The sequence below is a fragment of the Salvelinus alpinus genome, chromosome 6 (assembly GCF_045679555.1).
Source record: "Salvelinus alpinus chromosome 6, SLU_Salpinus.1, whole genome shotgun sequence".
In the NCBI taxonomy this organism is placed as follows: Eukaryota; Metazoa; Chordata; class Actinopteri; order Salmoniformes; family Salmonidae; genus Salvelinus; species Salvelinus alpinus.
In genome coordinates this window covers 50,787,834-50,812,082 of record NC_092091.1, presented here as the reverse complement: position 1 = coordinate 50,812,082, position 24,249 = coordinate 50,787,834, and the positions used below count along the sequence as shown (strand labels likewise).

The 24,249-nt window shown below is 42.2% G+C and overlaps 1 protein-coding gene across 1 annotated transcript; it reads left to right on the top strand.

Moving 5' to 3' along the window:
- The first annotated feature begins 17,161 nt into the window (after positions 1-17,161).
- Positions 17,162-20,494, top strand: LOC139577857 (heme-binding protein 2-like). Its single transcript, XM_071405004.1, has 7 exons — positions 17,162-17,275; positions 18,025-18,084; positions 18,228-18,309; positions 18,673-18,793; positions 19,077-19,216; positions 19,805-19,968; positions 20,077-20,494. Coding segments are annotated over exons 1-7 (648 nt in total). The 5' UTR covers positions 17,162-17,273; the 3' UTR covers positions 20,156-20,494.
- The last annotated feature ends 3,755 nt before the right edge of the window (positions 20,495-24,249 follow it).

Genomic DNA, 24,249 nt, shown 5'->3' with positions numbered 1-24,249 from the left:
CAATGAATACACCCCTGATCACACGCAAACAGTTCACTTTCATACTAGACACATACCAACAGCTCGTTGTATATATCATTCAAGGGTTTTTCTTTATTTTTACTATTTTCTACATTGTAGAATTATAGTGAACACATCAAAACTATGAACACATATGGAATAATGTAGAAACCAAAAAAGTGTTAAACAAATAAAAATGTATTATATATTTGAGATTATTTGAGAATGTATTATATATTTGAGTAGCCACCCTTTACCTTGATGACAGCTTTGCATACTCTTGGTATTCTCTCAACCAGCTTCATGAGGTAGTCACCTGGAATGCATTTCAATTAACAGGTGTGCCTTGTATAAAGTTAATTTGTGAAGTTAATTTTCATCTTAATGCGTTTGAGCCAATCAGTTGTGGTGTGACAAGAACTTCAGTGCACTACACATCAGCTGTCTGTGACCAGGTGAAAAAACCTTTACAAGTCAAATCTTCATATCATGACCGCTAACCGCTACAGACAGCCTACATTGTTGTCACCATATTAGCTAATGTCATAGTCAACATAGCTACTAGAACTAACGCGGTAGTAAACTCACTACAATCATGCAGTATAGTGTACAGCAAGCAGTTTAGCAGTTACACCGGCAGACCCCGGTGGCAATAAATGTATAAAACTAAAAGCTTACATTGACTTGGAAAAGTTTCAGTGTTGAATAGCCATAGCCAGCTAGCTAACATAGCATCCCTGTCTGTTTGTGCCGGGTGTTTGAGTAGGCTTAACTAGCTAGCTGCATTTGACACTAGCTAACTAAGTGAAAGTGAAAAAAATACACTACGAAATACAGTAAGCTTTCCCTCTCCCTCTTGCTTCTCCTTAATTTTGGAAGAAATTCATTTGTTCAAAACTGTTCAACTATTGTCTTTCTGACTCTGAGTCAACTCCTCACCACATTTGATGCACTGCAATGCTAGCTATAGCTTATGCTTTTAGTACTAGATTCATTATCTGATCCTTTGATTGGGTGGACTACACGTCAGTTCATGCTGCAAGGGCTCTGATAGCTTGGAGGATGCCCTCCGAAAGTTGTCATAATTACTGTGCAAGTCGATGGAACCATAAGCCTCCTAGGTTCTGTATTGAACTCAATGTACCCAGAAGAGGACAGAAGCTGGCTGTCCTCCGGCTACATCATGGTGCTACGCTACAAAGTGGTGTTGAGCCTATTGCAAAACAGCGTGTTTTAATAAATTATTTGGTCACGTGAATATATTTATGGCACGTCATCGGACTCACCTCCACTCCATCACTTCCCTGATTACCTTCCCTAATTTTATTTTACCTTTATTTAACTAGGCAAGTCAGTTAAGAACAAATTCTTAATTTCAATGACGGCCTAGGAAAAGTGGGTTAACTGCCTTGTTCAGGGGTAGAATGACAGATTTGTACCTTGTCAGCTCGGGGATTCGAACTTGCAACCTTTCAGTTACTAGCCCAATGCTCTAAACCCCTAGGCTACCCTGCCGCCCCTATATATGTCACTCCCTTTGGGTCCTTCCCCAGGTGTTATTATTTCAGTGAGTGTGTTTTTTTTTCTTTTTTCTGTGGGAATGTCTTGGAGCCGCTACGGGCTCCCCTGCCTCAGCCGGCTCGTCAGGCTCCCCTGCCTCAGCCGGCTCCCCTGCCTCAACCGGCTCGTCAGGCTCCAGCTCGTCAGGCTCACATGCCTCAGCCGGATCACCAGGCTCCCCTGCCTCAGCCGGTCTGTCAGATTCCATCGCCCCAGCTGGCGACAGGTTCCTGTGCATCAGCAGGGGTTACCGGTCCCCTCCTGATCCCCGGGATCGTCCCTTTGGTTGGCGTCCTGCAGCTGAAGCTGAATAAGCCGGGGAGTGGGTACCGTTACGTATGCTCCCTCTCCAGCACTCTAGGTCGCCATGCTCCCGCGTCTCAGCCGGACTGACAGGTTTCCTGCGCCTCAGTAGAGGTGACCGGTCTGCTCCTGATCTCTGGGATCGTCATTTTGGTCGGCGTCCTGCAGCTGGAGCCACGCATCGGGGAGGGGGTACTGTCACGTGTGCTCCCTCTCCGGCCTCTAGGTCGCCAGGCTGCTCGTTATGGCGCACACCTGTCACCATCGTTACACACACCTGCGCGTCATCAGACTCACCTGGACTTCATCACTGATTACTACAGTCCCTATATATGTCACTCCCTTTGGGTCCTTCCCCAGGCATAATTATTTCTGTTCTTGTGTCATGTCTGTGCGTTGTTCTTGTTTCTTATTTTGTATTATGTTGTGTTTATTTATTAAAACACTCACTCCCTGAACTTACTTCCAACTATCAGCATTTTTATTTTCATGAAATTCACTGAGGAGGATGGTTCTCCCCTTCCTCCTCAGAGGAGCATCCATTGGTTAAAACAGTAACAAAGTGTAATGGCTATGATAGAAGAAAACTGAGGATGGATCAACAACATTGTAGTTACTCCAGTTACTCCAGAGTGAAAATAAGAAAACCTGTACAGAATACAAATATTTCAAAACTTGAATCCTTTTTGCAACCAGGCACTAAAGTAATACTGCAAAAAATGTGGCAAAGAAATTTACTTTTTGTCCTGATTACAAAGTGTTATGTTTGGGGAAAATCCAATACAACACATTACTCTGACCTACTCTCCATATTTTCAAGCATAGTGGTGGCTGGGTATGCTTGTAATCGTTAAGGACTGGGGAGTTTTTTCGGATAAAAAGACAGAGTGGAGCTAAGCACAGGCAAAATCCTAGAGAAAAACCTTGTTCAGTCTGTTTTCCACCAGACACTGAGAGATTAATTCACCTTTCAGCAGGACAATAACCTAAGAAACAAGGCCAAATCTACACTGGAGTTGCATACCAAGAAGACAGTGACTGTTCCAAGTTACAGTTTTTACTTAAATCTGCTTGAAAATATATGGCAAGACCTGAAAATGGTTGTGTAGCAATGATCGACCAATTTGATACAGCTTGAAGAATTCTGACAAGATAATGGGCAAATGTTGTACAATCCAGGTGAGCAAAGCTCTTAGGAATTTACCCAGAAAGACTCATAGCTGTAACCGCTGCCAACAGTGATTTTAACATGTATCAACTCAGGGGAGTTAATACTTATGTAAATTAGATATTGCTGTATTCACAAAATTAGCAAACATTTCTACAAACATGTTTTCACTTTGTCATTGAGTAATTGAAAAAATATATCTTTAATCCATTTTGAATTGAGGCTGTAACACAACAAAATGTGGAATAAGTCAAGGGATATGAATGTGGTTCTCCATAGACCCCCCGCCCTCCCAATGGTGAAGGAGCTACACACACACACACACACACACACACATTCACACAGAGAGAGAGAAAGCGTTGAAATAAATATATTATATATTCTCTATACGTAACACCACCATCATAAGAAATTAGGTTGTTTAAGTTTTAACAAGTAAACTAGCAACTAATTGCTAGACAACGGTGGTAGGCCTGATCACTGACAACAATGAGACAGCCTATAGGGAGGAGGTCAGAGACCTGGTAGTGTGGTGCCAGGACAACAACCTCTCCCTCAATGTGAGCAAGACAAAGGAGATGATTGTGGACTACAGGAAAAGGAGGGCCGAACACACCCCCATTCACATCGACGTGGCTGTAGTGGAGCTGGACGAGAGTTTCAAGTTCCTTGGTTTCCACATCACCAACAAACTATTACGGTCCAAACATACCAAGAAGGTCATGAAGAGGGCACGACAACACCTTTTCCCCTCAGGAGACTGAAAAGATTTGGCATGGGTCCCCAGAAAAAAGTTATACAGCTGCACCATCGAGAGCATCCTGACCGGTTGCATCCCCGCCTGGTATGGCAACTGCTCGGCATCCAACCGTAAGGCGCTACAGAGGGTAGTGTGTACAGCCCAGTACATCACTGGGGCCAAGCTTCCTGCCATCCAGGACCTATATACTAGGCTTTGTTAGTGGAAGGCCCAAAAAATTGTCAAAGACTTACCTTTACATTTCAACGCGCTATATTGCTGAACTTCAGCGATACAGATTGAATTGAAAACATTCTATAACTTCAGGCTGGATGCTCCTAATCCACATTAAATTACATGACAACATAACCAGTTTGTGGAGTTGTTGTGCAGGCTTTATGTGTCAGCATAATCCAAATACTTCACTTTGTGTCACCTACACAGCACATTGTCACAGAATTATGTCATACATATTTTCAGAGTTTACCTATCTCAAATTCAACCAAATAGATTGTGATATAGCGACTCTGTATTGAAACATCAACTGCAAAGAAAATTCCTGTTTGAGATAGATAAATAGTTGGTTGGTTTTTCAACCAGGTCACCCATCCTGTTCTATATGGTATCGCATTGATTCGTTTCAACGTTTGCTACGTTGCATGACGGTTTGTACTGAACGATCGGCCATGCACCATTCTAAAACAGCCTTTGGGATACATTTGCTCCCGTTTGGTGGGTTTGGCAAGGTGTGGCCTGATCAGAATGGGCGTGACCTGTTGAAATTGCAAAACTTAGTTGGATTAAACGTTACACATGGTTCTGTCATATTGAATGGAGCCTGGGTATAGTACTGGTTGGGCGTGTAGAAACTTCTCTATTGTTCCTCTTTAGAATGCAATTCTGGAACAACAACAACAAAGGGACAATGGCACCCAACATTCCCTCCCAGAATGGTCAGAGCAGGTATTTTGTGACCTGTGATAAGACATGGAAACAAAGCAGCAATAGGAGGAGGATGTGTGAACCACCTCCATACACTCCTTCTATAGTGTACTAGAAAGTTTTAACGTTTCCTTTGGCCCTGCTAGACATTGGAGAGTCTTTAAGCCCAAGGTAGTTATTCAAGACCAGTTAGGCCAGTACACTAGTACAATCTTACATAAAAAAAAGTGCTAAGTACAACCATATACAGTAGGGTTCTTCGGTTTGTCCCCATATTAGATGCTATATTTATAATTATATAAAATATATGCAACAAATTTTCCACCTACAGGTTTCTGTGCCAATGCACCACAACAAATAAGCAAAGCATACTGACTTCGGGTGCTTCCACATCATCCCCACAGTTTGGATGCTGGAATTATATTTTTGGACAAACGTGAGCAGGTAGCCTACAAAATACTTTTGAAGTAGCCTAATCAGATTAAAACATTGTGACTGGTTGTGTTTATGCCACAAGTAAAAGGTAATACATAAAAGAAATGTATGACAAATATCTAGGCTATAGGCTAATAATTGGAGAGGAGGCAGAGCTCGCTTTACGCTTCCCGATTGTGTTGTGTGACAAAACTGCAAATTTTAGAGTGGCCTTTTGTTGTCCCCAGTACAAGGTGCACCTGTGTAATGATAATGCTGTTTAATCAGCTTTTTGATATGCCATCTATCAGGTGGATGGATTATCTTGGCAAAGGAGAACTGCTCACTAACAGGGATGTAAACTAATTTGTTCACCAAATCTGAGAGAAATAACCGTTTTTGTGTGTATAGAAAATGTCTGGGATCTTTTATTTCAGCTCATGAAACATGGGACCAATACTTTACATGTTGCGTTTACATTTTGGTTCAGTATAGTTTAAGTATTCTCCTTAATCGATTTCCGTTCTGAATGCGGGTTGCGGGTGAATAAAAACTCCAACTGTTGGATATCCTAACTCTGTCTGGATTCCAATAGGAATTACACATAACTTTGCAAACCAGAATAATGTGACTTGCGGGCCTGATCAACCAGGAGTTTCCGAACACCACTGAGTTAGGGTAAAACTAGGCCATCAAAATAAGGCCTTATGATATATGTAATGTATTTTGTCAGATCGTTTTAATGATAACATTAGCCTAGGAACTCCCTTGGTGAAAGACACAGGCCTTTTAAAGGAAAGACTTCAACAACCATGTCTGTGTCACTAACAAATAGCAAATACTAACAAATACAGTCGTAGGTGGTAACTCTACAAAAAGAAAAGGCACCCTGGGAAACATGAAAATTAGACTTTACACCATACACCATTTCATTACATTTCACTCCCATAGAGTGGCTAAAAATAAGAAACATGCAAACTGCTCTTTCTAGTATCACTGCTCTTTATTAAGCTTTACGTATCGGCCTCAAGGCCTTCGTCAGAGCTTTTGAGCAATGTGTGGGTTTCTTATTTTTCCTCATCTTACTCAACTGTTAACATGCACCTGCAACAAAGATAGCTCAGATTTGCGAATGCATTTTGATTTTTACTCCACTGTAGAGTGAAATTGTGTGATTTCCACCACAGTAGAGTGAGTGCATTTTATATTTTCTCCAGAATAGAGTGAAATGCCTATTAGTTCACTCCAGTGTATTGTGAATTTCACACAGCCAGTGTTTTTCCCCCTACTCTGTATGGGTTACAGAAACACTGACATGTTAACATTTTAACCTTTTGAAAGTGTGACATTCCCTCTATTGATGCATATACACACTGCAAAAGTGTTACAATTAACACTACAACAAGTTATTTTAACACTTCCAATTTTAGTTGTAGTCTAAAGACAAGATTCAAATGACAATAGTCTGATGGGTGACAATATTGTCCATTTCCTGAATGAAGATACTGCAGCGCAGCGTAGCGTGGGTAATTGACAAAGAAGGGAACAGAGCTAATCAAAGAGCAACTTTTTCAAATGATCCTTCATACAAGTAAGACGTTTTGATTTCATAACCCATTGTTAAGAGCAGGTTCTACGGTTTCTAAAACACGTGCATTTGCCAAACAACTTAAAATTAAGGAGTGGGCTCCATTTTAAAAATATCACCGCTGTAAATTTACAGGGATGCTGTAATGTTTTACAGTAAGAAAAACAGTACTGTGAAATATTACAGCATTTCGGCTGTAAAGGAAAATTACAGTATTAAGCTGGGAACTCTGGTGCCAGGATAATGCTGTAAATGTACAGTGAAATTCCCTCTGAAATCTAAATGTAAGAAAAACTAAAATGTATTAAACATTTATTCAAATTGGTAACAACATTAACAAATTAACAACATAATTGACAATAGAAGTAACAGTTAACACATATGTAACCAAATAAGAGCGTCATTACGACCCAAACTTAAAAACTATATTGTGTGCCTGTGTGTGGGGGAGAGAGTGACAAAGAGAGAAAGGGAGATGGAGTTAAAATTGATATTGGGTACAATCCTAGATCAATGTTTAGGGTTAAATAGTTGGGTAAGGGGGTTCAGATGTTGTGAAACACAACGGGACAGTTGGGCAGGAGAGCATCCAGGAGAGAGAAGTCAGCGCAGCATCAGGTGTTCCTCAGGGTCTCCGTAACAATCCTCCTCAGTTCTGATTTTGTTAGCTCTACTCACCCCAATCATAGAAAAAGAAAGAATAGAATGAGAGACAGAGAGCACCAGGACTGTTACTCGGAGTAAAAAGACAGGTGAAAAGGGACATATCAAGCTCATAACCACACATTGTGTGTATGTGTGTCTGCGTGTACTTACCTTCATTCAAACTCAGTGAGCTCTTGGAAGAATGTGGCATTGTAGGGGTTGAGAACAGCTGGCTTCCTCTGGGCCACTTTGTCATGCACTTTGTCCCATCTTCAGGTTTCATCATCTTGGGTTGATTTCGAACCTATAGCATATATCCAATATAGTTTATGAAATCAATTGAAGCATTGAACAAATACAAATAAGACAGCTAGATAGATACACATATTTCAAAACCTAGCTAACTAATAAAGCCTACACAATACTATAGCCTACACAATACCACAGGTTTTTAACCAGACTCACATTTTCTTTCTGTGACACCAAAGGTTTGCATACTACTGGTAAAAAATGATCAAAGACTCCAAACACCCAAGTCATAGGTCATGTCTACACTTGGCACTTACATGCGACTTCTGCTATCAGAAGATTGCATTGAAAAGACAGGTTTAGATGCACAAAAGTGGTCTGATTGTGTTCAGATCTGGTTGACCACTTCAGGCCTTTGATAAAGTAAGACTGCGATTTATCGATTTCGGTGAGTCTCTTATAAAATGTGTAATAGTAATGTAATGTAATCCCTCTACTTCTCATCACGTGTCTCCCTAACCTGCCACCACCCCCCAGTGCTCTCTCCCTCTCTCTCTCTGTGTGGGTGTATCTGATTGTGTGAGTGGAGACAGGTGTGCTGGAGTCAGAGCAGATCCCCACTAGCTGCAACCTGTTCCATAATCAAGACCTCTACAAATACTCAGCCCTGCCACTTCCATGCTGCCAGATCGTAGCCTCTGCTCAGTCAGTCTGCAGTTCAAGCCATTTGTTCCTGCATAGATCTTGCTATCCTGTGGTGCCTGTTTTTCCTAGCCTGACGCTGCTTTTCTCTCCGCTACAGTTCCGTCCTCTCTGACTCTGGTCCCTGTCTCCAGTCCCTCGTCTCGTCAGTCCTGCTTCCCAGCCCTGGACCCCCGCTCTACTGCTTCCTTGGATTCCGCTCCGGACCTGCTTACCCTGCCCTTACTCCCCTTTCCCCGGTCGCAGCCTCAGTTCCTGGTTCCCTGCTACCCGTCCGAGCTCCCCCTGGCCTGCACCCCATCTCCCCCCGCTTTTCAATAAATACCTTGGTTACCTTTTCCCTGTCTCCTCATCTGAGTCTGTACTTGGGTTCACCTGCTCCACCCCACGTAATAGATGTGGGGAGACAGGTGGATCCACATGAAGACTACCAACCCCCTGTCAAAGCCAATCATCCGGAAACAGCAGCCTCCTCCGATCAACATGACAGATGTAGACTTCAAGCAAATGCTTTCCAGCTTAAGCCTTAGTTACCTCAACATAGATGCATGTCAAGCCAGCCAACCATCCAAGAGACAGCTATTGGAGCAGATAACTGAGTATGACAACATCTTCTCCAGACATTCACTCAACTGGGGAGAAGCAAAAGGGTCCTCCTGACTGATGATCGGCCCTTCTGCCTCCCCCACAGAAGAGTTCCCCCCGTCCACTACCAGAAGCTGAGGCAGGTTCTCACAGAAATAGAAGAGACAAGGCTAATCCGCAAATCCATCAGTGATTATGCTTCAAATCAAATCAAAGTTTATTTGTTACGTGCGCCAAATACAACAGGTATAGATAGACCTTACAGTGAAATGCTTACTTACAGGCTCTAACCAATAGTGCAAAAAAAGGTATTAGGTGAACAATAGGTAGGTAAAGAAATAAAACAACAGTAAAAAGACAGGCTATATACTCTAGCGAGGCTATAAAAGTAGCGAGGCTACATAGAGACACCGGTTAGTCAGACTGATTGAGGTAGTATGTACATGTAGATATGGTTAAAGTGACTATGCATATATGATGAACAAAGAGTAGCAGTAGAGTAAAAGAGGGGTTTGCGGGTGGTGGGTGGGACACAATGCAGATAGCCCGGTTAGCCAAAGTGCGGGAGCACTGGTTGGTCGGCCCAATTGAGGTAGTATGTACATGAATGTACAGTTAAAGTGACTATGCATGTATGATAAACAGAGAGTAGCAGCAGCACAAAAAGAGGGGATGGGAGGGCACACAGTGCAAATAGTCCGGGTAGCCATTTGATTACATATTCAGGAGTCTTATGGCTTGGGGGTATAAACTAATGAGAAGCATTTTTATCCTAGACTTGGCAATCTGGTACCGCTTGCCATGCGGTAGTAGAGAGAACAGTCTATGACTGGGGTGGCTGGGGTCTTTGACCATTTTTAGGGCCTTTCTCTGACACCGCCTGGTGGAGAGGTCCTGGATGGCAGGCAGCTTAGCCCCAGTGATGTACTGGGCCATACGCAACTACCCTCTGTAGTGCCTTGCGGTCAGAGGCCGAGCAATTGTCATACCAGGCAGTGATGCAACCAGTCAGGATGCTCTCGATGTTGCAGTTGTAGAACCTTTTGAGGATCTCAAGACCCATGCCAAATCTTTTTAGTTTCCTGACGGGGAATAGGCTGTGTCGTGCCCTCTTCACGACTGTCTTGGTGTGTTTGGACCATTCTAGTTTGTTGTTGATGTGGACACCAAGGAACTTGAAGCTCTCAACCTGCTCCACTACTGCCCCGTCGATGAGAATGGTGGCGTGCTCGGTTCTCCTTTTCCTGTAGTCCACAATCATCTCCTTAGTCTTGGTTACGTTGAGGGATAGGTTGTTATTCTGGCACCACCCGGCCAGGTCACTGACCTCCTCCCTATAGGCTGTCTCTTCATTGCCGGTGATCAGGTCTATCACTGTTGTGTCGTCTGCAAAGTTAATAATGGTGTTGAAGTCGTGCCTGGCCATGCAGTCGTGGATGAACAGGGAGTACAGGAGGGGACCGAACACGCACCCCTGGAGAGCTCCAGTGTTGAGGATCAGCGTGGCAGATGTGTTGCTACCTACTCTCACCACCTGGGGGCGGCCCATCAGGAAGTCCAGGATCCAGTTGCAGAGGGAGGTGTTTAGTCCCAGGATCCTTAGCTTAGTGATGAGCTTTGAGGGTACTATGGTGTTGAACGCTGAGCTGTAGTCAATGAATAGCATTCTCACATAAGTGTTCCTTTTGTCCAGGTGGGAAAGGGCAGTGTGGAGTGCAATAGAGATTGCATCATCTGTGGATCTGTTTGGGCGGTATGCGAATTGGAGTGGGTCTAGGGTTTCTGGGATAATGGTGTTGATGTGAGCCATGACCAACCTTTCAAAGCACTTCATGGCTACGGACGTGAGTGCTACGGGTCTGTAGTCATTTACGCAAGTTTCCTTTGTGTTCTTGGGCACAGGGACTATGGTGGTCTGCTTGAAACCTGTTGGTATTACAGACTCAATCATGGACATGTTGAAAATGTCAGTGAAGACACCTGCCAGTTGGTCAGCACATGCCCGGAGCATACGTCCTGGTAATCCGTCTGGCCCCGCAGCCTTGTGTATGTTGACCTGTTTAAAGGTGTTGCTCACGTCGGCTACGGAGAGCGTGATCACCCTGTTGTCCGGAACAACTAATGCTCTCATGCATGCCTCAGTGTTGCTTGCCTTGAAGCGAGCATAGAAGTGATTTAGCTCGTCTGGTAGGCTCGTGTCACTGGGCTGCTCGTGGCTGTGCTTCCCTTTGTAATCTGTAATAGTTTGCAAGCCCTGCCACATAAGATGAGCGTCGGAGCCGGTGTAGTATGATTCAATCTTAGCCCAGTATTGACACTTTGCCTGTTTGATGGTTCGTCGCAGGGCATAGCAGGATTTCTTGTAAGCTTCCGGGTTAGAGTCCCGCACCTTGAAAGTGGCAGCTCTACCCTTTAGCTCAGTACAAATGTTGCCTCTAATCCATGGCTTCTGGTGGGGTATGTACGTACAGTCACTGTGGGGACAACTTCCTCGATGCACTTATTGATAAAGCCAGTGACTGATGTGGTGTACTCCTCAATGCCATCGGAAGCATCCCGGAACATGTTCCCGTCTGTGATGGCAAAACAGTCCTGTAGTTTAGCATCTGCTTCATCTGACCACTTTTTTTATAGACAGAGTCACTGTTGCTTCCTGCTTTAATTTTTCACCACTGGTCATGGTGTGGAAGCAGGATGGAGGCCTGCAGGTAAGCACGGATTTCAGATGGCTGAATGCAGTGAAACTGTAACGACGCCCACCCGCTACCTCATCAGGCCAACTGTCCGCCAGCTCTAGAGGGCAATGCATTCCTCAAAACCATGGACCTCCTTTGTGGGTTTTACAACATTCTCATGTGTGAAAATGACAAGAAGTTCACTGCATTCACGACCGATATGGGACTCTACATGTACAACAGGATGCCACAGAACTCTGCAATAGGGCTGTGGTGGTCATTAGATTTTGTCAGCCGGTTATTGTCATGCAAAAGACTGCTGGTCTCACGGTAATTTACTGTTGATTACCATAAACACGTTTAGCATCTCCAGGCCTCCATGTATACAAGCTGCATACAAGCCACATACAAGCGGCTGATGCGTTCCTTTGGAACATCTACATTTTAAAAAAGTCAAAAATAATTTAATATACACAATCACAATAAAACCATTATTTATTTTAGTCAGGTTTAAAGAAACCTTAGCTGAGAAGATATGCTTATACAGGGCTTGCGAAAGTATTCACCCCCTTGGCATTTTTACTATTTTGTTGTCTTATAACCTAGAATTAAAATATATTTTTTTGGGGGTTGTATCATTTGATTTACACAACAAGCCTACCACTTTGAAAATGCTAAATATTTTTTTGTGAAACAAACAAGAAATAAGACCAAAACCTTGAGCGTGCATAACTATTCACCCCCCCAAAGTCAATACTTTGTAAAGCCACCTTTTGCAGCAATTACAGCTGCAAGTCTCTTGGGGTATGTCTCTATAAGCTTGGCACATCTAGCCACTGGGATTTTTGCGCATTCTTCAAGGCAAAACTGCTCCAGCTCCTTCAAGTTGAATGGGTTCTGCTGTTGTACAGCAATCTTTAAGTCATACCACAGATTCGAACACCAAACATGTTTGCTTATTTTTTTTTTTAAGTAATGACTTTTTTCTGGCCACTCTTCCGTAAAACCCAGCTCTGTGGAGTATACAGCTTAAAGTGGTCCTATGGACAGATACTCCAATCTCCGCTGTGGAGCTTTGCAGCTCCTTCAGGGTTATCTTTGGTCTTTGTTGCCTCTCTGATTAATGCCCTCCTTGCCTTGTCCATGAGTTTTGGTGGGCGGCCCTCTCTTGGCAGGTTTGTTGTGGTGCCATATTCATTCCATTTTTTAATAATGGATTTAATGGTGCTCCGTGGGATGTTCAAAGTTTCTGGTATTTTTTTAGAACCCAACCCTGATCTGTACTTCTCCACAACTTTGTCCCTGACCTGTTTGGAGAGCTCCTTGGTCTTCATGGTGTCGCTTGCTTGATGGTGTCGCTTGCTTAGTGGTGTTGCAGACTCTGGAGCCTTTCAGAACAGGTGTATATATACTGAGATCATGTGGCAGATCATGTGACACTTAGATTGCACACAGGTGGACTTCATTACACTAATTATGTGACTTCTGAAGGTAATTGGTTGCACCAGATCTTGTTTAGGGGCTTCATAGCAAAGGGGGTTTTTATTTTTATATTTGTTTATTTGTTTTTAAACAAGTTTTTTTTTTTTTTTGCTTCACCAATTTGGACCATTTTCTGTATGTCCATTATATGAAATCCAAATAAAAATCCATTGAAATTACAGGTTGAAACATAACAAAATAGGAAAAACGCCAATGGGGATGAATACTTTTGCAAGGCACTGTAAGTCCCATGCCATTACTTTATATTATATGATTTTATAGTAAGAAGAATATAATTAAACTTAGCTGAATAAAATAAAGAACATTTTCCCATTCTGGAGCGAGTGCGCAAATGAAGTGGCTATGTTGAAAGTAAAAGTGATCACTTGAAGCAGGTAATATATACTTGATTTACTGTAGAGCTACAGTGCATTCGGAAAGTATATAGACCCCTGACTTTTTCCACATTTTGTTACGTTACAGCTTTATTCTAAAATGGATTAAATAATTCCCCCCCTAATCAATCTACACAGAATATCCCATAATTGTAACTTGTGTCGTCGTCGGATGAGGAATAATCGGACCAAAGCGCAGCGTGGTGAGTGTTCATGCTTTTTAATTAAACGGAACACTATAACAAAATAACAAAGAGAATGAACGAAACTGAAACAGTCCTGTCAGGTGCAGAAACACAAAACAGAAAAGAACTACCCACAAAGCATCGGTGGGGAAAAGCTACCTAAGTATGGTTCCCAATCAGAGACAACGATAGTCAGCTGTCCCTGATTGAGAACCATACCCGGCCAAAACAAAGAAATACAAAACATAGAAAAAAGAACATAGAATGCCCACCCAAATCACACCCTGACCAAACCAAAATAGAGACATAAAAAGCTCTCTACGGTCAGGGCGTGACAATAATGACAAAGTGAAAACAGGTTTTTAGACATTTTTGCAAATGTATAAAAAATTTAAAATACCTTATTTAAATAAGTATTCAGACCCTTTGCTATGAGACTCGAAATTGAGCTCAGGTGCATCCTTTTTCCATTGATTATCCTTCAGATGTTTCTACAACTTGATTGGAGTCCACCTGTGGTAAATTCAATTGATTGGACATTATTTGGAATCGCACACACCTGTCTATATAAGGTCCCACAGTTGACAGTGCATGTCAGAGCAAAAACCAAGCCATGAGATCAAAGGAATTGTCCTTAGAGCTCTGGGACATGATTGTGTTGAGGCACGGATCTGGGGAAAGGTGCCAAGACATTTCTGCAGCATTGAAGGTCCCCAAGAACACAGTGGAAGAAGTTTGGAACTACCAAGACTCTTCATGGAGCTGGCCGCCAGGCTCAACTGAGCAATCGGGGGAGAAGGGCCTTGGTCAGGGATGTGACTAAGAACCTGATGGTCACTCTGACAGAGCTCCAGTGTTCCTCTGTGGAGATGGGAGACCTTTCAGAAGGACAACCATCTCTGCAGCACTCCACCAATCAGGCATTTATGGTAGAAGGGCCAGACGGAAGCCACTCCTCAGAAAAAGGCACGACAGCCCACTTGCAGTTTTCCAAAAGGCACCTTAAGGACTCAGACTATGAGAAACAAGATTGAAATCTTTGGCCTGAATGCCAAGCGTCATGTCTGGAGGAAACCTGGCACCATCCCTACAGTGAAGCATGGTGGTGGCAGCATCATGCTGTGTGGATGTTTTTCAGCAGCAGGGACTGGGAGACTATTCAGGATCGAGGAAAAGATGAACGGAGCAAAGTACAGAGAGATGCTTAATGAAAACCTGCTCTAGAGCGCTCAGGACCTCAGACTGGAATGAAGTTCACCTTCCAAAAGGACAACGACCCTAAGCACACAGCAAGACAACGCAAAAGTGGCTTCGGGACAAGTCTCTGAATGTCCTTGAGTGACCCAGCCAGAGCCCGGACTTGAACCTGCTCTAACATCTCTGGAGATACCTGAAAATAGCTGTACAGCGACGCTCCCCATCCAACCTGACAGAGCTTGAGATGATCTGCAGAGAAGAATGGGAGAAAAAACCCAAATACAGGTGTGCCTAGCTTGTAGCATTATACCCAAGAAGACTTGAGGCTGTAATTGTTGCCAAAGGTGCTTCAACAAAGTACTGAGTAAAGGGTCTGAATTCTTATGTTTGCAAACATTTCTAAACCCTCTTTTTACTGTGTCATTATGGGTTATTGTGCGTAGATTGATGTTGACATTTAGACGCTGAGGTAAGCACTCAGGCACTATTTCAAAGAAAGGGAAGAAAATCTATACAAAAGCTTATTCAGATTAATTAGGGTTCTTTGATGAACCTTTCTTGCCTTCCAAAGTATCCTTCTTGCCTTTGGAACAATCATCAAAGAACACTTTCTCCCGAAAATGTTTTTTAGGATGAAAAAGGTTCTAGGTAGAACTCTTTTCCTTACAAAGAACGTTTGTCTTCCAAAAAGGGTTCATCAGATAAAAACAGTTATTGGCAGAACCCTATCCCTCCGCAAAGAACCGTTTTGGAACCCTTTTTTCTAAGAGTGTAAACTGAAATGCACTCTAGTGCTTTGTATTGGAACAGGGTGTCTCATGCTCAGAGAGAAACAAACACACCTCTTATGTTTTGTTCAATCACTCTCACAAACTCATTATATCTACAAATGTAAAGTTTTTGAACAACAACAACAAATACAACTCCAACAACAATCAGCTCTGCAGCCAGTGTGACAACATTTGTTCAATTAATGCCATGGAAATGTCCACAACATACAGTTTCATGGTCCTGTTCAAATCAGGCTAAAGTCACGTGTTGGCTAAGAATTTGACCTAAAGCTCGTACTTACTCCACATAGAAAGGACATAAGAGAGGAGATCATATGAGTTATTTTGAGTTTTTCTTCATCTGAGGCTGAAGTCACCAAGTGAAGGATGTCGCCCATTGAGCCCCTGAGGTGTTGACCAGCTGACATCACAAGGGACGTCAGAGGTTTGTTGAAGGTCATTTAAACTGAACTGACTTTGACTTTCTAAATCTAGGGCAGGGGGTTCATTCCATTACTGAATCCATCTTGATATTCAGTGGCTTCCTTTTCTTGTTTTATTGTCTCCTTTCCTATACTGATGTGAAAGAACAGGGACAGTTGAAATCAGATTCAAAGTGAGGAGCGCCATTTTGTATTCACCACCTATCCTTTGTCTCTTCAGGTCAGCCCATGTGAGTAGGAGACGGGGTGAGGTAGTGTTGGGCGAGTAACTGAAAGGTTGCTGGTTTAAATGCCCGAGCCGACTAGGCAGAAATATCTGTAGATGTGCACTTGATCAAGGCACTTAACCCTAATTGCTCCTGTAAGTCCTTCTGGAAAATATTGTCTGCTAAAATGTTTAGAAATTAGGCCCTTTTCGACTATTGAGATACACCCTAGAGTTCTGTTTTCTAGGCTACTCTCCTCTTCGTGGGGGTCAAAGCTGAGCTCTTTGGGTCGTGCAAAAGTGCTGTCCTATCTGCTTTTATAGGTGGGGAATATGGTTTGATATGAATTGGAAAATGTTTGCCCAATCTGCATCCAATTTTTTTAATTTTAATTTCACTCTACATTATAAACGTAATAGCATCATAAATGTGGATTACCTACAGAGGTGGTAAGAAAGATCTGATCACAATGTGTCTTTAAATCATCTACACCTGTCTAAAAATGTGGGCACAATCAGAATGTTGACAAGACCAGGACAAAGAGTCCATGTTAGCACCAGTTATAAACAGGGCTACTCCATTGCCCACTAGTGATTGGTAATGTCGACCCAGCAGTGCTCAGTGAACAAATTACATGCAAGTGCTATTTATTTAGTCTAAACGTGACAGCCAGGCTGTTATTGCGAAACAGCAAAGGCTTTAATTACGAAACAGAAATATATAATAGTCTACTACACGTGACGGATCTAGTCACAGCCTCTTTCTCAATAAGCCTATACTTGCTTTTCAAAGACGCATCAAGATCAATCGTCTCACATTATCTAACTTGGCACACACTTATATATAAACCACCTTTTCTTCTCTTAAGCACGTGAAGTCCATTGTACATTCTGTGGTGAAATGGGCGTGTTTTGGGGACTGATGCAAATAACCCTCAGTTGGTATAAATAGTTTCTCTGCAAGCATTTCCCTCAGGCTAGTGAATGCATCTGAACTGAGCTGATCTAAAAGACACACTCAGCACAATGTAAGTAGAAATGATAGGTCATCATTGCATTGATTAGGTTTGTTTGATTTGTTATGGTGTTAAGTAATTAAAGGAAGAGTGATTTGTATAGAAATAGAAATGTGTAATAACACAGTTTCTGTCTTTTAAAGTATTACAATATTGCAATCTTAATGAGTTATGTCTGTATGATATATTTTTCATATGATGATGTCACTGCCTGTTTGTGTGTACTTTAGGTTTTTCATGTGATGACAGCACATGTGACAAATACATTTGATTTGAAAACCTAAAGTACACAAAACAGTTTTGTGTACTTTAGGTTTTCAAATCAAATGTATTTGTCACATGCGCTGAATACAACATGTGTAGTAGACTTTAGAGTGAAATGCTTACTTCCGAGCCTTTCCCAACAATGCAGAGTTAAAATATAAGAATAATTTGCAAAATAAAAAAGGAAATAGTAACACACAAAAATAACTATAACAAGACTAAATACAAGGAGTACTAGTACCGAGTCATTGTGCAGGGGTAGAATGTTGTTAAGGTAATATGTACACGTAGGTAGGGGTAAAAGTGACTAGGCAATCGGGATAGATAATCAACAGAGTAGCAGCACCATATGTGAAGAGTGTGAAAGAGTATGAAAGTGTGTCTATGTGATGACACTGACTCTTTGTGTGTACTTTAGGTTAATGTGTTGACACTGACTGTTTGTGTGTACTTTAGGTTTTTAATGTGATGACACTGACTGTTTGTGTGTACTTCAGGGTTTATTTGGCAGGGTTGGTTGGCTTGGTTCTCATCTTGACTGCTGAAGCCAGAGTTGGGTAATATAATACACTTCTGTTATTACTTTCCACACATCATAACCACGCGTTTCAGAATAATACTGTTTGTATGAATGAACAGTATCCGGGCTAAATCGTATGCTATTGTTCTTTATTGATTTGTTTTCCACTGTTTCCTTTAGAAACTCTTCTGAGTCTCGCTTCTGCACAGAGTCAAAGGAATGTCTGCTCTATGATCTGGTGTGCAAGAATGACGATTATGAGGTCAGTCTTGTGCAGCACAAATTAATGGCACATTGGGGCTACAATTTATGAGTATGTTTCACCACCTTTTTTGTGACCAATTTTTTTATGTTTAGTTGTTGTTCAGGGTAGCAGATACAAAACAATAGCATTTGCATTAAAATATATCAAGTCAACAACATGATGATCATCATTATCATCCCCATTTTGGTTATCGTATTGGGTTTCGGTAATCTGAAAAATGATGTAGATCAGTTCTGCAGGGTTGTAGATCAGTTATGCCCTTTTCGCGCAGTCTCATCCTAATCCCGTGCCCAACATCTGCAACTCAAATACACTCTACAGCAGAGGACTCTTGAGTGAAGGTTTGTGCCTGTGTTACAGGTGCGCCACTATGACTCAGTGAAATGGGTGTCAACAGATGAGGAAGCATACTTCATGGACATGGCCACCTACACTGCCTTCAGGAGACTCTTCAACTATATCACCGGATCCAACAAGGCTGGTGTGTGTGTGTGTGTTGTGTGTTGTGTGTGTGTGTGTGAGTGTGTGTGTGTGTGTGTGTGTGTGTGTGTGTGTGTGTGTGTGTGTGTGTGTGTGTGTGTGTGTGTGTGTGTGTGTGTGTGTGTGTGTGTGTGTGTGTGTGTGTGTGTGTGTGTGTGTGTGTGTGTGTGTGTGTGTGTGTGTATCAATCTATTTGTGTGTGTGTGTGGATGCACGTGCATGAATCTGTTTCCATGCGTGTGTTTATACCTGGTAACAAGTGCTTACACAGATCTTTCCTATAGGCGTCAACATTGACATGACAGCTCCGGTGACTGTCAAAATTGAAGAGAAGAAGAAGACGTGGGGGTCGTCTGTCTTCACCCTCAGCTTCCTCCTGCCGTCTACCCATCAGATGACTCCTCCCCAACCCACTGATGACAAGGTAAAGCCAAATCCTAAATAGACCCTACGCCCTATGCACATGATCTGAGAGGATTTGATTGGTATAAGCAACATGGTGAAACTTCCACTTAGCCTATCAGAGGGCAATTACCATATTGCGGACACCTGTCAAAAACCTGTAAACCTGACACAATGACATCTACATCGGTAGCCAGGGGTCTGTAGTATTTGTGTGTTTTATTGAGTGTGTTTTTTCAAATACTTAAGCTGAGCTCAATTGTGCTTGCCTGGCTCAATGGCGCCAATGGAATAGTCCCAAAAGTAAAAACCTCACCCACCTGGCACTTTAGAAAAACTGAATCTAAGTTGAACATAATATGATTGTCTATCAGACCTGGGTTCAAGAAGTATCTTTCAAATACTTAGATATAGCTTTTATAGTGTCAGGTGGGCAGGGTTTGCACTTTTGGGACTGTTTCATGGCGCCATTGAGCCAGGCAAGCTCGATCGAGCACAGCTTAAGTATTTGAAAAAACACAAATACCATTTGAAACCATGTCAAGTATGTCATGTTTTTTTAAAGACCGCTGGTTAACAATGTGGATGTCATTGTGATTTCCCCGTACAGGTGTACTTTACTGAGATGCCAGACATGAAAGTGTACGTGAGGAGCTACGGTGGATGGATGATGTCTTTGACATCCAGTGTAAACTCCATGCTGCTGAAAAGGCAGCTAGACAAAGTCCAGGCCACCTACAACAAAGACTACCACTATGCTGTGGGATATGACAGGTGGGAGCACAGATACAAATCTTTCAATATACTCATATCCAACATCTAACCAAATTCCACCAAAATACTTTTTCAAACATACTTTAATATTTTGTGTGTGTCCTTCAGCCCAAAGAAGATTCTGAACAGGCACAACGAGGTGTGGTACATTGTTGAGGGAGAGCCTGTGTGCCCTACCTCCTCCTAAACATCCTCCTCCACTACTGCTGAGTCTGGCATTACTGCTTTGAAGAGGACCAATTGGAGTAGCAATGGTAGACTGAGAACATCTGAGAAAATGTGGTTTGGGGACAACAACGATATTTACTAAGAGATGTGTCCTTGATCTAGTGGCACTGTAATCCAAAATCAATATGCCACATGCTATAGAGTGTATACACACGGCATGTCTTCAAATTTTCTCATACTTATTCAGGGTTCAATTTGTTAGAGAGGTGACGAGCACCCCCTAGACCTGTGATTCGAACTCTGTACAATCAATAGTGAATATGATTTGGAACTTTTTCTCAATAAAATATGAATTGTGTCTGTGTTGAGTTTGTTTCCTTAAATATATGCCAAACAAATCCTCTACAGCTCTTTGGTCATACTCAAGTGGTGGTGAATACAGTATGATTATAATGAACATAAAATCTTGGGTAATTTCGTCAGATACCATGTTTGTTACATAGTCTGCCCAATGACAGATTACAATGAACATTACAAATGAACATGTTACATTTTAGTCAGTTAGCAGACCTTCCTCTCTACTTTGTTTCAGTCACTCCTTTCACAAATACAGTGAAGTCGTGTACAGTGAACACTATACACCGTTCGCCATTCAGTGGCGCCGTTAATAACGAGGTCATGTTCTAAGAAGAAAACTTCTCAAATACTTCAGATAAGTAAGAAAACAGATCAAGTATACTCTTAGAAAAAAGAGTTCCAAAAGGGTTCTTTGCAGAGGGATAAGGTTTTACCAAAAACCGTTTTGATCAGAAGAACAATTTTTGGAAGACAAGGGTTCTTTGATGATTCTTTGGAAGGCAATAAGGGTTCTACATAGAATCATACACAGTTGAAGTCGGAAGTTTACATACAATTAGGTTGGAGTCATTAAAACTCGTTTTTCAACCACTCCACACATTTCTTGTTAACACACTATAGTTTTGGCAAATTGGTTAGGACATCTACTTTGTGCATGACACAAGTCATTTTTCCAACAATTGTTTACAGACAGATTATTTCACTTATAATTCACTGTATCACAATTCCAGTGGGTCAGAAGTTTACATACACTAAGTTGACTGTGCCTTTAAACAGCTTGGAAAATTCCAGAAAATTATGTAATGGCTTTTGAAGCTTCTGAAAGGCTAATTGACATCATTTGAGTCAATTGGAGGTGTACCTGTGGATGTATTTCAAGGTCTACCTTCAAACTCAGTGCCTCTTTGCTTAACATCATGGGGAAATTGTAGACCTCCACAAGTCTGGTTCATCCTTGGGAGCAATTTCCAAACGCCTGAAGGTACCACGTTCATCTGTACAAACAATAGTACGTGTAAGTATAAACACCACGGGACCACGCAGCCGTCGTACCGCTCAGGAAGGAGACGCGTTCGTTCTGTCTCCTAGAGATGAACGTACTTTGGTGCGAAAATTACAAATCAGTCCCAGAACAACAGCAAAGGACCTTGTGAAGATGCTGGAGGAAACAGGTACAAAAGTATCTATATCCACAGTAAAACGAGTCCTATATCGACTTAACCTGAAAGGCCGCTCAGCAAGGAAGAAGTCACTGCTCCAAAACCGCCATAAAAAAGCCAGACTATGGTTTGCAACTGCACATGGGGACAAAGATCATACTTCTTGGAGAAATGTCCTCTGGTCTGATGAAACAAAAATAGAACTGTTTGGCCATAATGCCCATCTTTATGTTTGGAGAAAAAGGGGGGAGGCTTGCAAACCGAAGAACACCATCCCAACCATGAAGCACGGGGGTGGCAACATCATGTTGTGGGGGTGCTTTTCTGCAGGAGGGACTGGTGCACTTCACAAAATAGATGGCATCATGAGGGAGGAAAATTATGTGGATATATTAAAGCAACATCTGAAGACTTGGTCGCAAATGGGTCGCAAATGGGTCTTCCAAATGGACAATGACCCCAAGCATACTTTCAAAGTTGTGGCAAAATGACTTAAGGACAACAAAGTCAAGGTATTGGAGTGGCCATCACAAAGCCCTGACCTCAGTCCTATAGAAAATTTGTGGGCAGAACTGAAAAAGCGTGTGTGAGCAAGGAGGCCTACAAACCTGACTCAGTTACACCAGCTCTGTCAGGAGGAATGGGCCAAATTTCACCCAACTTATTGTGGAAGGCTACCCAAAATGTTTGACCCAAGTTAAACAATTTAAAGGTAATGCTACCAAATACTAATTGAGTGTATGTAAACTTCTGACCCACTGGGAACGTGATGCAAGAAATGAAAGCTGAAATAAATCATTCTCTCTACTATTATTCTGACATTTCACATTCTTAAAATAAAGTGGTGATCCTAACTGACCTAAGACAGGGAATTTTTATTTGGATTAAATGTCAGGAATTGTGAAAAACTGAGTTTAAATGTATTTGGCTAAGGTGTATGTAAACTTCCGACTTCAACTGTATATACACACCTGTTCTGAAAGGCCCCAGAGTCTGCAACACCACTAAGCAAGTCGCACCACCAAGCAAGCGGCACCATGAAGTCCAAGGAGCTCTCCAAACAGGTCAGGGACAAAGTTGTGGAGAAGTACAGATCAGGGTTGGGTTATAAAAAATACCAGAAACTTTGAACATCCCACGGAGCACCATTAAATCCATTATTAAAAAAATGGAAAGAATATGTCACCACAACAAACCCACAAAGAGAGGGCCACCCACGAAAACTCACGGACCATGCAAGGAGGGCATTAATCAGAGAGGCAACAAAGAGACCAACGATAACCCTGAAGGACCTGCAAAGCTCCACAGCGGAGATTGGAGTATCTGTCCATAGGACCACTTTAAGCCGTACACTCCACAGAGCTAGGCTTTACAGAAGAGTGGCCAGAAAAAAGCCATTGCTTAACGTGTTCACCAAAAGGCACGTGGGAGACTCCCCAAACATATGGAAGAAGGTACTCTGGTCAGATGAGACAAAAATGTAGCGTTTTAGCCATCAAGGAAAATGCTACGTCTGGCACAAACCCAACACCTCTCATCACCCCAAGAACACCATCCCCACAGTGAAGAATGGTGGTGTCAGCATCATGCTGTGGGGTGGTTTTCATTGGAAGGGACTGGGAAACTGGTCACAAGAGAAATTCTTGAGGGAAACCTGTTTCAGTATTCCAGAGATTTTAGACTGGGACGGAGGTTCACCTTGCAGCAGGACAATGACCCTGAGCATACTGCTAATACAACACTCGCGTGGTTTAAGGGGAAACATTTAAATGTCTTGGAATGGCATAGTCAAAGCTCAGACCTCAATCTAATTGAGAATCTGTGGTATGACTTAAAGATTGCTGTACACCAGCAGGAACCCATCCAACTTGAAGGAGCTGGTGCAATTTTGTCTTGAAGAATGGGCAAAAATCCCAGTGGCTAGATGTGCCAAGCTTATAGAGACATACCCCAAGAGACTTGCAGCTGTAATTGCTGCAAAAAGTGGTTTTACAAAGTATTGACTTTGGGGGGTGAATAGTTATGCACGCTCAAGTTCTGTTTTTTTGTCTCGTTTCTTGTTTGTTTCACAATAAAAAACGATGTTGCATCTTCAAAGTGGTAGGCATGTTGTGCCAATCAAATGATACAAACCCCCCAAAAATCTATTTTAATTCCAGGTTGTAAGGCAACAAAATAGGAAAAATGCCAAAGGGGGTGAATACTCTATCAAAACTCTGACCCGAAATAGTGTTGGATTTTATCAACTACTTTGATTTGTTTTGTGAGCAACCTCAGTTCTCAAAAAGGGATGGCTTACACCTGAATAGAAGAGGAGATAGATTGCTAAGTTCTAATAGTGCAAATATACTAAACAAGTGATGGGATTTCAGTCCTGGCCCTCAACAGGTAAACCTTATTGGTTCTTGTATCTTATACCATTTCAAGCCAGACCTACAGTATTTTTAAACAAGGGGTTACCTTCTGAACATAGTCAGTCTCTAGCGCAAACATGCTATCTGATCTGAAATCCCGCAGCTGTAGCTTTGGACTGATTCATGTAAATACCAGAAGTTTGATTTCGAAAATTTATTTTATAGTAATTCTGGCTTCTCAA